Source organism: Ceratotherium simum, chromosome 5 (genome assembly GCF_057802395.1).
Source record: "Ceratotherium simum simum isolate JZ-2026a chromosome 5, ASM5780239v1, whole genome shotgun sequence".
Lineage (NCBI taxonomy): Eukaryota > Metazoa > Chordata > Mammalia > Perissodactyla > Rhinocerotidae > Ceratotherium > Ceratotherium simum.
Genome location: NC_141904.1, coordinates 67,045,555 through 67,061,452, shown reverse-complemented (window position 1 = coordinate 67,061,452; position 15,898 = coordinate 67,045,555). Strand labels below are relative to the sequence as shown.

General features: G+C 38.3%; 1 protein-coding gene across 2 annotated transcripts in view; it reads right to left on the bottom strand.

The window, feature by feature from the left end:
- The window catches only part of TAFA1 (TAFA chemokine like family member 1), a 485,854-nt gene extending 475,600 nt beyond the window's left edge, over window positions 1–10,254 (bottom strand). For both annotated transcript variants that reach the window (XM_087431306.1, XM_087431307.1), the window contains exon 1: window positions 10,137–10,254. In XM_087431306.1, the coding sequence (XP_087287432.1) occupies window positions 10,137–10,254 (118 nt within the window). The remainder of the gene's footprint in view (window positions 1–10,136) is intronic.
- Between the last annotated feature and the right edge of the window lie 5,644 nt (window positions 10,255–15,898).

The following is a 15,898-nucleotide window of genomic DNA, read 5'->3' as shown; positions in this document are numbered from 1 at the left end:
ATCTTGCACGCCAGTGTCAATCAATTGACAGGCGGTGCCTGGAGAAGGATTGAAAAAGATTCTGAAATCACATCTAGGCTCTGTGGGAACAATCACTGTGATTGATTACCTAGGCCTGTGATAGATAGAGAACTGGAGATTGGCAGCCTGTACGCCATAAATCTGCTCTTACTTCTAAACAATCCTGGGAGTAGCTGTCAAAAATGTTGCCCTACAAATGTTCACCCGGTGACCTAGTTTCTCAAGCACACGTCCAGTACACGGCATCTTGCATTTTCATCAGATAAAGAGATGTAAAAAGCTGCAAAAACAATTCAACTAAATAAGACCTCATCTGGAAAGCTTTCAAACAGCACATTCTCCTGTCTTATATCTTATCATTTTATGTCAGAAAAACGGCTTTAGTCTTTTTATTTTTATTTTTGGCTATGTCACGTATTTTTAAATTCAGAGTTCTATGAAGGGCTGGCCTCTAGTTATAATTTCTTCATAAAATAGTGGTGTTCAAGCTTTCCTGATCACAGTATGCTGAGGAGGTGAACTGTCCAATTCCTACCTGTTTCCACTTCCCAGTGGAGGAATACTTGGATAATAAATACTTGGAAAGATACATTTATGATTCACTAATTATTTTTATAAAATAAGATGAGCCTATTAACATGCTCGTATATTATGAAACGATGCTCTATGAACATAAAAATAAACCAAAAATATTATTTACCTTGAGAATTATGTTGCATAGGTTCATAGGCAGTATATAAATAATGTCACTATATAAGTGTCACCATACAAATAAGTTTGAGGGTGATTACATACACATGTTTTGCAGTAAAGATATAGATGAATCATTTCTGAACCACAATTCATAAAGGTCTTAAAGTCTAGACTTTAGCAAATTTAAAATCCAACATATGCAAATATGCATCCTCACAGACTATAGGGTTAATGACACAGCCCACAGCAAACTTAATTGATAATGATGAAAGTAAACCAACACTAATTTATAATTAAAAAGCAAGGACCACAGCAATTGCAAATCACTAACAATTCAAACACTCAAGATACACTGATAACAAATTACCCTTCCCAAAATTGCATGAACTCTAGTTATTTGCATGCACGCATTTTGCAATGTTTCCAAGAGCTGGCAGCCAGTTTTCTTAGTGGAATACTGAATCAAGGCAACTCAGTAAACCTTAGTTACATGTCATTCTAGTAGAATGATAACTCAGTTGGTATACTAATTAGTAGCCTAATACTAACAAGTGTACTAATAAGTATTATATATAAAATGAATGCACACAAAATCTTAAATCATTTGCCCAAAAGAAAAACAGTAGCAAAAAAAAACTTTGGGTTTCAAGATAAATTTATACCCTACTAGTGAACTGCAGACTAGATTTTGAGAACTTCAATAAAGTACTAAATTAAGTGTTTTATATAGGCATCACTGTTTTGCCTGATGCTTCCCTCTGTTTTATTACATTTACAGATTACTGTTTCTCCCAAACTTTAATCTAAAGGAAAGTTAATTGACTTTTAGTTAAGATTCAAATGAGACCTCTGTTTAGGGCTTTGGCTTCATTTTCAAAATGCTCTCTGTCAGACCCCCAGTGATACCAGTTAGCTGCTTACAAAAGGCTCAGAGACACACAGCCTTATAGCATATGGGGTATAACTCAGGATAGAACTAAACTGTGGGCATAATTTTAAAGCAGGTCAAAGGAGATGTGCATAGAAATTCCCCTTTTGGCCCCACTGCCTTCCCCGTCTCTCTACCTTGCTTGCATTAAAGAATTTGATAAACTCCTTAGGAATCATAAAATATTGGAGCTAGAGATAATCTTGTCTGAGGTCACACACCGACAGCCCGTGGGTGGGATATAGTCCTGAGTCAAGTTTAGTTTGGCCCACCTGACATTTAAAAGATAAGGGAAATAACATATAAAATCTAGATTTCTGGCTTGCCTTGAACTATCGGATGATCTGGTCACATTGAGCCCATCTCAGACGTAGCTGAGGATGTGCTATGCCCTCTGGATGTGCATATGTTCTTTAGTTGTCACGGTTTTCAGCATTTTATAATGTCTGGTGTGGAGGTATTTGCCTTGTCCATCTGTGAAATCATCCAGAAAGTTTTCAAATAGTTTTAGCTGAAGGCTTTTTTAAATATACAAAGTTGATTTTATACTGAATCTTCCTCTATCAAATGGATAAAATCAGTGAACAAGATCCTTGGGGAACTTAAAGCTTTATTATGTGGTAGAATATACTTTACTGTTTGTGGAATGCATGGATCGCCTCCTCGGAGCTGCTGGGTACAACATGAAAATCGCCAGTTCCTTCCAACCCTCTCATCTGGAGCCTTGCAACTGACAACTTAAATGAGATCCTGAAAGCTCCACTGTCCTACCCCTACTCTGGTGCTCCTTCCTCATTACCATTCAATATAAAAAAGGCTTAATGTGGTGCTTTCTGATCAGTACTTGCATTTTTAAAGGATATAAAGTTCTTCCCTACATGATCAGAAAATACTTATTGAATACCTATACAATATTTATTCAGCGGGAGGGATGACCTGCCGGTCTGCTGACCCTAATCCAGGATATGTTGTCAATTCTAAGAGCGTTGAAGTGCTTTTTCTCCCCACTGGTGGCAGCTCCTCTAAATCTAGGAGCTGGCATTCTGTATTCACTTCAAAGCATATAACTCAATCAGTCCATTCTTCATCCAAGTGGGAAATCAGAAAAATCCTTTGGACATTTACAGACTTAGTTAGCTTGTATTTATTCTTGGGTAAAATGGAAGCATGCCTAGAAAAGAAGGTGTAGTAAGGGTGTAGTAAAGGTAAATATAGGTAATTACATCAGCAGAACTGAGGCTGAGGATGCACCAGGTCTTCCTCCCTGCTAGACTCAGGGGAAGGTTTGGTTTGACTCCTTTCCTGCATGGAGAAAGAATCCACTTAATAAGTAAGCAGATCACTCAGCATATCTATCCATCTTCTGAGAGAAAATTGCTGTGATAATATTATTTCTCTTTTCTTTTTCTGGATCTTTATTATATAAAGTCAAGGAAAGAAAAAGAAATAGTGGGCCAACAGGGTTCCCTAAGTGCTTTGAGGACATTATCTTTGGAGAATCCAATTAGTTTATACAAATTGTTAAGAAAATAATTCATCTTCTCTCTACCCCAAAGAAAGGAAAAATTGCTTATCTGGTGTTATTTTCTCCCTGTAACAAAGATCAAGTGAATTTTTCTCTTGATATCAAGATTTGAAAGCAAAAAGCCTTTCCGTATTTGCTAAGTGAAGTTTCTCTTCAGTCCCTCAAGGCCGCACCTATAATATTTTCTAAATCTCTAGGGCAAAAAAATATTCACACCGTGAATGAAAACTTTAGAGATTTAATTTTTTACTACATTTGTAAGTATATTCTTTGGATTATTTTCATTAATGGAATAGTAGTCAAATATTGAATGAAGTCAAGTATCTACTCAAAGATATTGGGCAGATACACACATACCTACACGCATATGTTACACTGACAATTTAATGTTTATATTACTCTCCATTTGAGGTATCTCCTAATTATAAACACACAAACAGATACATATGCATCCATCCATACATACACAAACACACACTCACACACAAGTAGTAACAAGGAGAGTGCAAGATTCCACCAGAACAGCCATTCCTTCTTTCCTTAATAATTTCACAAATATTTTCTAAACACCTAATATATGTCAAGTTCCTTACTAGAAGTGAGAGATAAAAAGATGAATAGCACAGGATTCCAGAATTATCTTGGCCCACACTTCTCATGTGATATAAATAGGCACTGTAGATGTTGACCAAATAAAAAAATGTTTGGAAAATTAGAGTTAAACTCAATCAGGTTTCCTATCTGCAATCTTTCCAGAACTTTCGTACACCTACGTGCGCTGCAAATCTCCAAGAGGAGAACATATCATGCAGTGAATGCTACCTCAACAGTTAACAGCTTTTTTCCAAGCAGCATCTTGAGGGACAGTGTTTTGTGAGCTGGGAAGTGCTAGCCTAGACATTTTACTGGATTAAGGCTCTGAGAACGAAAAGGCCTTCATGATATTTTCCTGTCTATACTTCCTTCTTTTTCTTTAAACTGGACATGTTGTTTGATATATTTCTAATTTTATCATAAAACTCTCTATAGCTAATATTTTGAGCTTTTTATTAAAAAGCAATATACACCCATACTAAAAATGAATCCAAAAAATACAGAATTATAGGAAATAAAAACTCTAAATTGTTCCAGTCCTCCTACCAAGTTAAACTAACACTGTATAAAGAAGGTTTACATATCGTTTCTGATATTTTTTATGCATGTGCAAATATTTTTGTTCTCCAAAATTAGTTTGAAGCTGAGTATTCTGTTTTTTGTTTTCTTCACTCAGCAGTATATCAGGGGCATTTTTCCACAATAGTACATATAAACATATCTCATCCTTTGCAATAGCTACATTGAATCCCACTGTGCGGATGTACCACGGTTGTTTTTACTGATCCCCTTTTGATGGAGATGAAATTCCCCTCTAACTTTTTGCCATTAAAATTACTGTTGCAATGACTAAATCTTCACCTACATCTTTTCACACCTGTCCAATCATTTTCTTAGAATAAGTGTCTACAACAGGAATTGCGTCAAGACTTTCCCTTTTACATTTTGGGAGATGTTGCCAAACTGTTTTTAAAAACTAGTGTGCCAATGTATACACTCAAGCTTTGAGATTTTTACCCAGTTTAAAATTGTAAGGGTTTTTAAAAGTTCTAGTTGTCATCTTAAATGAATTTTAAGAAATTAGCAATTGAAGGCTAATATTCATTTGTGCCGCTTCTAAATATTTGCTTGCACTGTCTTATAATATCTATTTTCCCTGACTACGAATTGAAGCCATAGAGTTGAGCTCACATAAGCAACAGTATTTATGTAGCATTGTAACAATTCTCTTATAAGTTCATGGGATCAACAGAAAATATTTATTTGCATCTCTACTTGGTTTTGATATTTTGGAGTCTTTTCAAATGTCCATGGCTACACTCTGACTCTAGGACAAGGTCAATCTGATCAATCAGATGATCAATGGATTATCTCTAGCACCAGCTTACACCAAATAACAACCTGTCTGTTCTGATCCTTAGGACAATTCACTACACTTAGCAACCTAGTACTGGTACAAATTCTTAAAAAGCCAATACGCAACCACTCTTGTTCTCACTCTTTCTATTATATTACAATTTTAAAATGATCCTTTATTGTAATGTACCATGGTATTCTAATGCATTTTCTTTAAGCAGTTTTCAATAAAGTAATGTTGAACAATAAGGTAAAAGTAAGTATAAGGCATACAAGAATGCTTTTTAGTATTTTAATAAAAAATACCACACCTTAAAATGGATGATGATGTTCAATAGGTAATAATGGTCATAAATGAATACCTTTAAATATATAGTTTGCTTAATACAGCTTTAAATCAGTCCAAGTATAAGTTACATAGACAATTCTATTCAGAGTAATCCTTTTATATACCATTTCCATACACCCCTGTCAATAAAATAGCAATGACTCAGGAGTAAATGATTAATTGGGCACTTATAACTTCTTGTCTCATGTAATTTATCTATATAATTTTAAATTACTGAAGAATCTCAAGGATCTTTTTTCATTGAAGTGTTTTGAAATGATCCATGTTTTATTAAGTTTCAAGGACAACCCCCACACACATATACCCACACACCCACACACTCAAAATTAAGTAACCATTAAAATTGCTGTCATGATTCATACATCCATAGGGGAAAAAAAACTAATCCTAAATTAGAAAGTTACATTTAGCAAACCATTCATCCTTTTTTACCTGTTACACAACAACTGATGATTACAAAGAGTTGAAGCTGTCTATTTTAATTGCCTGAAACAATGGAACACCACTATTGAGTTTTCACTGTTTAGTCTGTCTCTTTTAAATTGTGTCCTCCTTATAGCTTTATTGTATATATATTTTAAAAGGCACAAGTATTCTTCAAGTTGTTGTGGTAATTTCCTGCATCGTTCCCAAAATAAAAACTAGATTTAGCCAAATATTAAATTATTGATATTACAAATCTGTTAATCTATTGCACATTTTACTCATTTGTGTAATTTTAAAATTCGCTTTCATTTGATTGACTGTTTTAATCTTCCTTAACTAGTGAGTAACTGAAAATAAATGGTGCATTTCTAATACTATAAATATGAAAAATAGGAAGTACTTAGGGACTGCAGGAGAATACATTAAAATCAGTCAGTTTTCTACTTAACATGTTCTCATTCTGTTTGTGTACAAACCCACTGCATTGAGAAGACAGACCACAAATTCACGGCCTCACAAAAACACTGTCCGGATTTCATGTTTTGACAGCAGAAATTGGCCCAAATCTCTAACCATTTCCCCTAAAGGACCCTGGCTGGCTGGTGCCATTCCAGGTGCGCCACAGCATGAACGCGGGCAACATCACGTCAAATTCTACTCATCTGTCAGTGCAGTGGATTATTTCTTGAGAGACTGAAATTGCCTGCTTTGGATCAGAGCACCATCAATCTTCCTGTATAGGTGATGGTGAAGCTGCCTGTGAGAGGCTGACGAGAGGGGGGCCAGCGGTTCCTAAGCAGGTGGGGAGGCGGCTGTAAAGATTTCACTCTCCCTCCATTCAGGGCTCTGAGTGAAAGATTTGTCATTTTTCACATTTCCTGGATACTTGGTATGCATGCAGGGTCTGCCTGCTTCTGCTTTATGAAAGAGGCGATTTTTCAAGCTTAGGCAAATGTAGCAAAGCTCGGGGTCTGCTGGTGTCTCATTTTTTCTCATCATGTCACTTGTTTTAACTGATTTGAGAAAATGAGATTATGTTTTTCCTTTTTTGCTCATTTATCCAGCTACTTATTTATTTATTTGCTCATTTAGGGGTGGATTGTCACAGATAACTGGCCCTGATTTCTCTCTTGTTTTCATACACATTTCATTAGTGTCCCTGAAGATTTAAGACCCACAAAGGGAAACATCACAACTCTCATCAAAAAGAGCATATATTTACTCTTAAAATCAAAACAGAAGATGGTATTAAAGAAGATTGTATTTCTGACTGAAATAATCTAGAATATTGCTAGGTCCAAGATCTATAGCTTTAATCTTGGCAGCTATTGTAGAAAACCCAAGAAAGTTGAATAAACGTATTACACAGAACTGTTGGACTTTCAGTTTAATATCATTTTAAACTTTCCGCATCTAGAAAGGAGTATTTATAGTTTTTTAATTTCATCAGTGAATCTGAAGTGAGTTTCAAATGTATAAGCACTTGGGGTTGAAAGTGGTTCCATTGCTGCAGTTTCTTGGGGTATCTGACTTGGGGTATGGATTACCCACGCATTGGTGATAATAAGCAATTTCTAAGGGTAGACCATGGAGAAAACAAATACTGAGTCTAATTTCAGTCAGAACCTAATGATGTGTTTCTCCGTTTAAAATTACAATATGTTGATAATAAGCCTCATAAAGACATGAGTTTACTTATTACAAGTAACATAGCCATAACCCCCCACCAAAAAAATCTCATATTAACTGATTAATAGAGACAGTCTATGTGAAAGCTCATTGCAAACTGCACTATATTCCATGACTATATGCATAGAGCACAAAGTAAGACACATAGCATTTGGTGGTATAGTCTAGCCTGGTACCATATAATTAGAAAACAACAGCAAGAATAAAAACAACATTTTTGTCCTGACTGTATGGATTATTAACTGTGTGTACAGCAAAACTTCACTCATTCCACATCCCTGACATGCATGTTTGTAGTTTCTTAAGTGGAGATGTCAGTAATTCCTGATATTTATGAAGAGCTTTACAGTTTACAAAGCACTTTCATGAAGGTTATTTTATTTACACCGCCCACAATATCCTTAAATGGGAAATTGAGCTCAGAGAAGAAAAGTGACTTGTCCAAGGTCATGCCACGAATGTTAAGTGACAGAGTAGATGGCCAGTCCTGAGCCCTGCCATCACCAAGTGCTGCCATAGCCAGTTTTCGGAATGGCTTCACAGTTCAAATGAGTCCAGGTATTGGCATAACTTGAAAGTTTTCACAAATTATGCAAAGCGGCTCACACCTCCTCGAAGAGGCCACTTGGCATGATTCTTCTGTGCACCAGGAGATATTATACCCTACTTGGGAAACAGGCTCTGGAGGTGAAATCTGAGCAGCCCGACTTCCAATGGCAGTATTGGCTGTGTGGTCTCAGACAAGTCACCTAATCCCTCAGGACAAAAGGGGTGGGCAGATTTCACCTACTTGTATAAGGACTAAGCCAAACAATGCGAATTAACCTTGAAAGTTTGCCTAAAAGACTCACAATAGTTATTTTTATGTATTCCTAGTGTTAAGTATTACAATGAATGCAGATTTCCCACGTTATTTGTATGACTATTTAACAAGCCAAAGACATTTTTGCCAGAACAGATTGGTGATTGACTGGAGGCAACGTGGGACTTCCAAAACCCACATTTGTTTTTCCTCCACCTCGGCACTGAAGCCTCCGAGTCCGGCGATGCCCACTCCAGGCTCAGGACACACGAGGCAGCAAGACAAGCGCACAGCGGCGGCAGAACGGTTTCCATGCCCACCTGCAGGGGCACCAGCGCCCCCTCGCCTTCCCCCCGCGACCCAGGGCGTGGGGAACGAGGGTGGCAGGAGCCCAGAAGCAGCCCCCGGCCTCTGCCCCAAGCTCAGCCCCTCCACACACCCCTCCTTCCGGGGCGACCCGGGCTCCAGCAACCGGCAGGCTGGTGCGCTCGCCTGCAGCCTGGTGCGGACGCGCGAGAGGACCCCGGGCTGCACCCGCGCTCTCTGGATCCTGCCCCCAGCCAGGAAGCAGAACCCGGGGAGGCAGCAAGCAGCGTCCTGGGAGTTGTTTCTGAAGGCTAAGCGGAAGAGCCCAGGATCGGTGCCCAGGCCGGCTGCAGAGCCAGGGAAAGGCTGGACAACGCAGCTGGAGGAAGCCGGGCGGATGGGAGGAGGCCAGGAATGGATTTGGAGACGGGGATGGAGGGCTGGGAGCACTTGAGAAGTGAGGATCAGAAGCTTGGGCGCGCAACTGGTCCCCAGAGCCCGAACTTGGGGATCGGGTGGGAGGGGGAGGCGGAGAGTGGGGTGGATGAAGGTGGAGGGTGGAGTAAACGGATGCAAAGGCTGAAGCTAAACAGAAAATGGAAGGAAATCCTTCGGAGAACCAGGGCGGGTAAGGACAATCGAGCTGGGGGATAGTAATGAGAAAGCTGGAGAGGCAACGAAGGAGAGGAAAATCCAGACTGAAGAGTGAGGCCGTGGAAGGGTACGAAATATACTTTGAACAGAAAAACGAAGAAAGCAAAATGCATCAGACGCTCAAAATTCAATATGGGGGGGAAAAAACAAGCTAAAGGGAACTTGTCCCTGAAACTGCCAAGAGACAGAGAAAAAAAAAAAAAAGCCACCGAGCATACTGGAGGAACAGAGTGAAGAAAGGGGAAAGGAGACAAAGTAAACCAGACAAGAAATAGTAAGTTACTTTTTAATTTCTTTTTCGCTGGCAAACTATCTCCAAAGTTAATTTTGGCACTAACATCCCCACAAAATCCTTAGCCACATACACACCGAGATTATGGTATCTATCCTAGATAAAAATGCATCCCAGGAACATACACACAGTATTTTGTTGGTTGCAAAGATCATATTTTGCCTCCCTAAAAAAATCTGCAAGTCTTGAAAGTTATCCCACCTTTTGTAGAATATTTGGCTAGTCGCCAAGTATCCAAAAACAAATGATTTCTACTTTTTAAGACGTATGCAAGGGGGTGAGGAGACTCTTAGAGAAAATCACCTTTTCTGAGGAGTTAATAGAAATATCTCCAAGGCATTTTAGCATCCCCCCTTTCCCCAAAGCATCCAGCCAACAATATGTCTTGGAATTCAGAGGGAAGCTGCCCACACTATAGCACTTCTGTCACTTGCCTTCAACCATCTGTTAAGGAGACAGCGGTGAGACTGGAGGCTACAGTGGAGCCAGCTCCCGACTTACCTGGTCGGTGCAGGTGGTGCTGCTGGAAAGTGTGCTGAAGGGATCCATGGCAGAGCAGCATTGCACAAGCACTTATCCACAAATACAGGACCCAGGACATCGCAGAGACCATTGCCATTCTCTAAAGAGAACATTAAACAGGAAGGATTACCACTGGCTTCGAGCCCCCAGCTCAGTCAGTCCCACTGATGAGAGAAAGGGGGTCTCAGACGTCATGTCCCTTCGCTACTTTGCTGGCTGGAATTAATGACCCTGCAGAGGTCATGCCATGAAGTGAGATTGAGGGAAAGCACGCTCTAAGAGATCATGAATTCATTTTTGAAATTCTGCAAAAATGAACTCCAAGGATTGCCAAAATATAAAAATACATGAAAGTTTTTGACGATCAGTTAGGCAGTTTGAAACATGTATCCTGACTAAACATCCTGTTTTACACAATGATCTTTAAGCCATAGTTATTCCAGGCATTGAAAAGCTGCATGCTCCTGCTCATTCTAACTTCATTGCAAGTCTGACATAAGCCTGAGAGGAAAGAGTGGATTCTTTTTTTTTTAATTCTATAGTCATGAATTTTTAATCACTATGCTGTCTTCTAAACTAAGTAATCATTTCTCAGAGGCATGTTGTAATCTCCTGATAGAACCGGTCTTTTTGGCTGGACTTAAAATCAGAAGGAATTGTCTTCAGCCAGAATGAGTTTCAGATGCAAGATCTGTTTCTATCCTAGAGCGAGCTATAATTTACAATATCGCTTTGCCTCCTAAGATCCTATTGTGGGATTTGTTGTATAGTGTTGATGAATATGCATATACAGGTGGTGTATGTATTTATGGATGAACATACACCTTTTCTCAGGCGCTGAAACTTTGACAGTCTTATCTGCACCTATAAGGATTTTAGGAGCTACAAAAGCTCAACTGCGCTACATATTGTCCAATTTCTCAAACAACACCTTATGCTGCATTTCATATTGCCAAATTAATCAAACTTGAGGAATCGTCCTTACTCAGCCAGTGATATAGAAGCCTTTTCTACATAAGAATCCAGTTAAGTATATGCTTTTCTCTTACATAGAGAGAGCTTTGGGACCAAGATTCTTTCTTTCTTTTTGTTTTCCACTGTCAAATCATACACTTCAAGTATTTCAACCATACATTTAAAAGCTGCTAGTGACCTCCCAGTGTGGCTTCTTTATTCATGGAAATTGGTACTCTTTCAAAAACTGTGATGTTCAGAAAGCAAAAATATACATTTTGTGTGTGTGTGTGTGTGTGTGTATACAGGCATAATACAGGATAATTTATGGGTTTTAGGAGAGAGACATAGTCTTTGAGAAAGGTTTTAGGACTGTAATAGGCAAATGGTGACAACCGTAATTAAGTGCAAAGTAGGAAAACATTATTTTCAACAGCATGGTGCCTTTCATGCTCCAGTCTGTGATTCAGATGGACCATTCACTTTATAATTAGTTTCACTGCCCACTGTTTACTTTTGTATACAACAGATTTAGCCTCGTTGTCCTCAGAAGTATCAGTATAATATAGATTCATTCTCTTCAGTAGAGATAAATAGCAACCCCCCTCCTGTGAATCCTAAAAATGAATGCATTTTGGGGCCTTTTCAAAATACCCTGCAAATTATAGAAAGGCAAAACAGAGGTGACTGTGGCAAGCATTGACTGCTTGTGAATTTCAGTTAAAATGCACTAGAAATTCATCTCAACTTGAACAAAGGCTACCACAATCAAAACTTAACAGTTTTTCAATGACTCTGCTTTCTCTTGCTTGTTTCTTCAACCGCATAGATCTTAGCACTCAAAAAGATTACTGTGACTTGATGTTTGCAATATTTTCCTTCTTTTTCTTTTTTCCATTTAACTTTCTCTAATTCTCAGCATTACTTCCAGGGTTCTCGCATCTCCCTCTTACTGCTTACTCTCTCACCAAGAGGTTGTCTCTATGTTAATAGGTGTTTCCCCCCAAATAATGCATCCAGCCTTACATAGTTCCCTAGAGATCACTGAATAGGTTACAAATCTGCTTTCTGAATCTTAAATCCTTAAACAGGCTTCTTACCTGAAAAATCCAGCCAAGAGCAGAGTACTCTCTTAGTGTTCATTGGAAAGCTCTAACACTTTCTAAAATCCATTTGTGCCACAATTCGAGATTTTTTAAAAAGAGCTTCCCAGTAATCTTCTTTATCAGGATTTAAAAATATATTTTTCTCTTCCGATGCTATTTCCACAGTAAAGAAGACATCGGGTTCATTCAGACTGTATTGTCAGAAAAGGAGCCAAGGTTTGAGGGGTGGAAACCTTGTCATTTTCACCTTTAAATCATCTCCTGGCGTCACCTCTGCCTGACGAGACCTTTGAAGTGATGGTGAGATAACGTGCTGTTTCCTGATGAGAATCAGTTTATAGTTAATGACGGACCATCCCCACTCCAGTGCATTCGGGGCAGAGTAAGGCAGCAAAATGTAGGAGCCGGGCTGCTATACGGCGCTGTAAGTAGCAGTAGTCTGTTTCAATACATCCCTCCTCTGTAAAGTATCACATGTCTTAAAGTGACATTACCCTCTATTACAGCTATGGTGAATTGTAATACCTGCCGACTAACTCTTCAACAACTCAAGCAGCACTTTAACACTCTGTTGTCTGGTGTGCTATGTTAGACGTTTTACTGATACCATTCATTTGCCAAAAGAGTAAAGAGGGAAGGAGAAACAAAAGAAAAAAGCATTCTGCAAAATATTGATAGTGTTAATGAGTGCTATACTTCTAACACTAAATGAGAAAGTGAAATATAAGCCATTTCTTACCTCTTAATGTTCTTTTAACCAGTAAGTTAACCAAAAATATTGTTAGGTTTATATAAATTTAAGTCTATTGATTGTTTTGGCAGCTAAATCTGGGAATATGGTATATCTGGAATACAATATAGATGTTTATATGCATAAGCCCAATAAAAACCTTCTGAGTTTCTTGAACATGTTTAATGAATAGAAATATGTCATTTTCAGCATCAAACACTGGGTTTTGACAAAGAAATATGCTCAAGGCACTTTATTTTAAATTTTCCTCTCCCTCAAATAACATGCTGGGATGGAGAGAGGAAATACTCAGAAGTTCAATGTTGCGTTCCTAGTGCCATGGTTTGAACACTTTCTTCTTTGGAAATATAGTGTAATGGTACCTGCCATCAATGATGCACATAAGGTGACCTAGTTTTCACTTATAGACTGCACTGGCAATGATCCTCAGAAATACTCATTCAGTTATTTCAGGAATCACTTATAAAGCACCTAGTGTGTGTTAGATGTTTGGGGACACGGATCTCCACTATAATAGATCATGCTGTCTAGTCTTTCATGTTGTTTTCAAGATCAAGGTAGTTCTCATAATTTTCCTTCCCTGAAAATATTTTCAAATGCCTCAGAATACTCTTGCTCTTCGCAGGCATTATAAAGAAGTTTCCATGCGGCAATGCGTATTTGGAAGCCATTCTCTTTTCTCCTGTTACACAGAGTGAGAAAGTGAGGGACCCTTTAGACTCATCAGTCTCTCCCATTGGTCTTTCGCACTGCACAATACACACATAATAGCTCTTTGTAACATAACAACTGTTTATTAAACCTTACCACTAGACAAATCTCAAGGTAACAGTAAATGCTAATCTTACAGTTAAAAATAAGTCAAGAACGTCAAAGTTCTAGTTGGTATTGCGTGTTTCATTTCTGTGGTTTATTATTATTGTGTTGGTGAGTATATACAGAAAGTTTACACCAACTGCGCAATATCAAGACAAAAATAATACTAATAGCAGTAGCAACAGCTAATGCTTATTAAACCCTCACTATGTGCTAGCACTACTTTATAGTATATTGCCTGTAAGGTGTAAGTTAATCCTTTTTACTAACCTCATAAGATAAGTATTATTATTATTATCTCCATTTCATGGATGGGGAACCTGAGAGGGGACAGGGAGATTAAGAAACTTGCTTAAGGTAATATAGCTAGTAGGTGTTAGAGCAGGTCTCAAACCCCAATGATCTAGCTCAAGAGCCCATCTCTTAAACTCCTGGGTAAAATACTTTATGGAAAAAACAACCCCCCAAAATTAACCATTACATTTTCTTATTTCTTGAACATTAAGATGATCTCAAAAAATTATTGTTTATTCATTCACGAGGCATATATTAAGTACGTTCCAGGCATTTGAAATGTAGAAGTGTGGAATATAGTCTTTGCCTCATGATTTTTTTGGTTTTGTTTTTGCTATGCTAATGCATTAAAATTAAAAGGAAGTTCACATTTGCTAATAAAGGTTACCATTCTGAAAAACTGTAACTGTTATGTTCTTCATTTCTAGGGATTAAATTAAGGCTCAACATAGTTACCTACCTACAATTCAATTCAATTTAATAAACTTGAAACATGTGCTAATGGATTACATTCAAGGCACTGAGATAGGCATTGTTGAAAATTAGAAAAAAAAAAGACTGGAAGAAAGACCTGCTTTTTCAGGTTTAAGTGACTTTATATATATATAATGAAACAAGATATCAACACTGTTCCATTTTTTTCTTCCACATACTTTGTAGTCTGTTGCATAAAAGGCAATGATCAATTGTCCTAATAATGTAAGCATCAACAGATATTAACATTTAAGACTTTAGTCCATTCTCCCAATTCAAAACAAAACTACTCTTGTACCTTTCAAAGATGTGAGGCCTTTCCACCTTCTGCCCCTGGTAGAATTGCACTTCCTGATCACTTTAGGGTTGTGTGGGCCATAAAGTTCTCGCCAATGAGGTATCAACAGAACTGATGGTATTGCTTTGAGGCTGGAGTGTATAATTGTTGAAGCGACACCCTCCAGATCTCTCTTTGCTTCTGGAACAGGGACTAGCTGCACTATCAGCCTGGGTCCTTGAGTGACTACACAGAGCAGAGCCCCTCTACTACCCCTACCAACCCATAATGGATATACATAGTACATAAGAAATATTTTTTTCTTAAAGCAATTGAGACTTGAGGGCTATTTGTTATTGCAGCATAACCCAGTCTATCCTGACTGATGAAGACTTTAACCTGTATTATTCATGTATTAATCAAATTTTTATGTTCCATGTACTGGCCTAAGCCCTGAGGAGACAGCAGTATACACATCAAACCAAGCTCCTACCTTCATAGAACCCCCTGCAATAGAAATCCATTGGAGATTTTTTATCAAAGCAGAGATAAACCCAAAGCATTGACTATTGCAGCTGGAATTCTTCAGGGTTCTTATAAGCCAGGAGTTATAAACTGATCACTCATGTGGCCCACGATCATGTTCTGCTCAGCCATTTAGTTATGCCAGCACAATATTTCAAAAGACAAAGGACTATACCATGATCCTCTTAGCCCACCCAGTTTCATGAATACAAGATACCCTAAGCATTTGGGTGTTCAAACCATGATTCAGGCCAAACCCCTAAAGACACACATTTCAAATACACTATATATGTATATGCACATTTGTGAAAAAAGACAGAAAATCCTATTCACCAGAACTCCTCCCCTTGGAGAAACCCACATTTATTCAGAAGAAAGGCTCAGTGAAAATAATTGGAGTGAAAGCTGAAACATTCAGAATGATTGAATAGCCAAGAATATTCAGCAAATTTCCCTGCATAATAAAAGGCAGGGGGAGGGAGGAAAGGGGGATTGAGGATGTAATGAGGTGGAAACCTGGAGGGAAGAAAAAAACAGTGGGGGG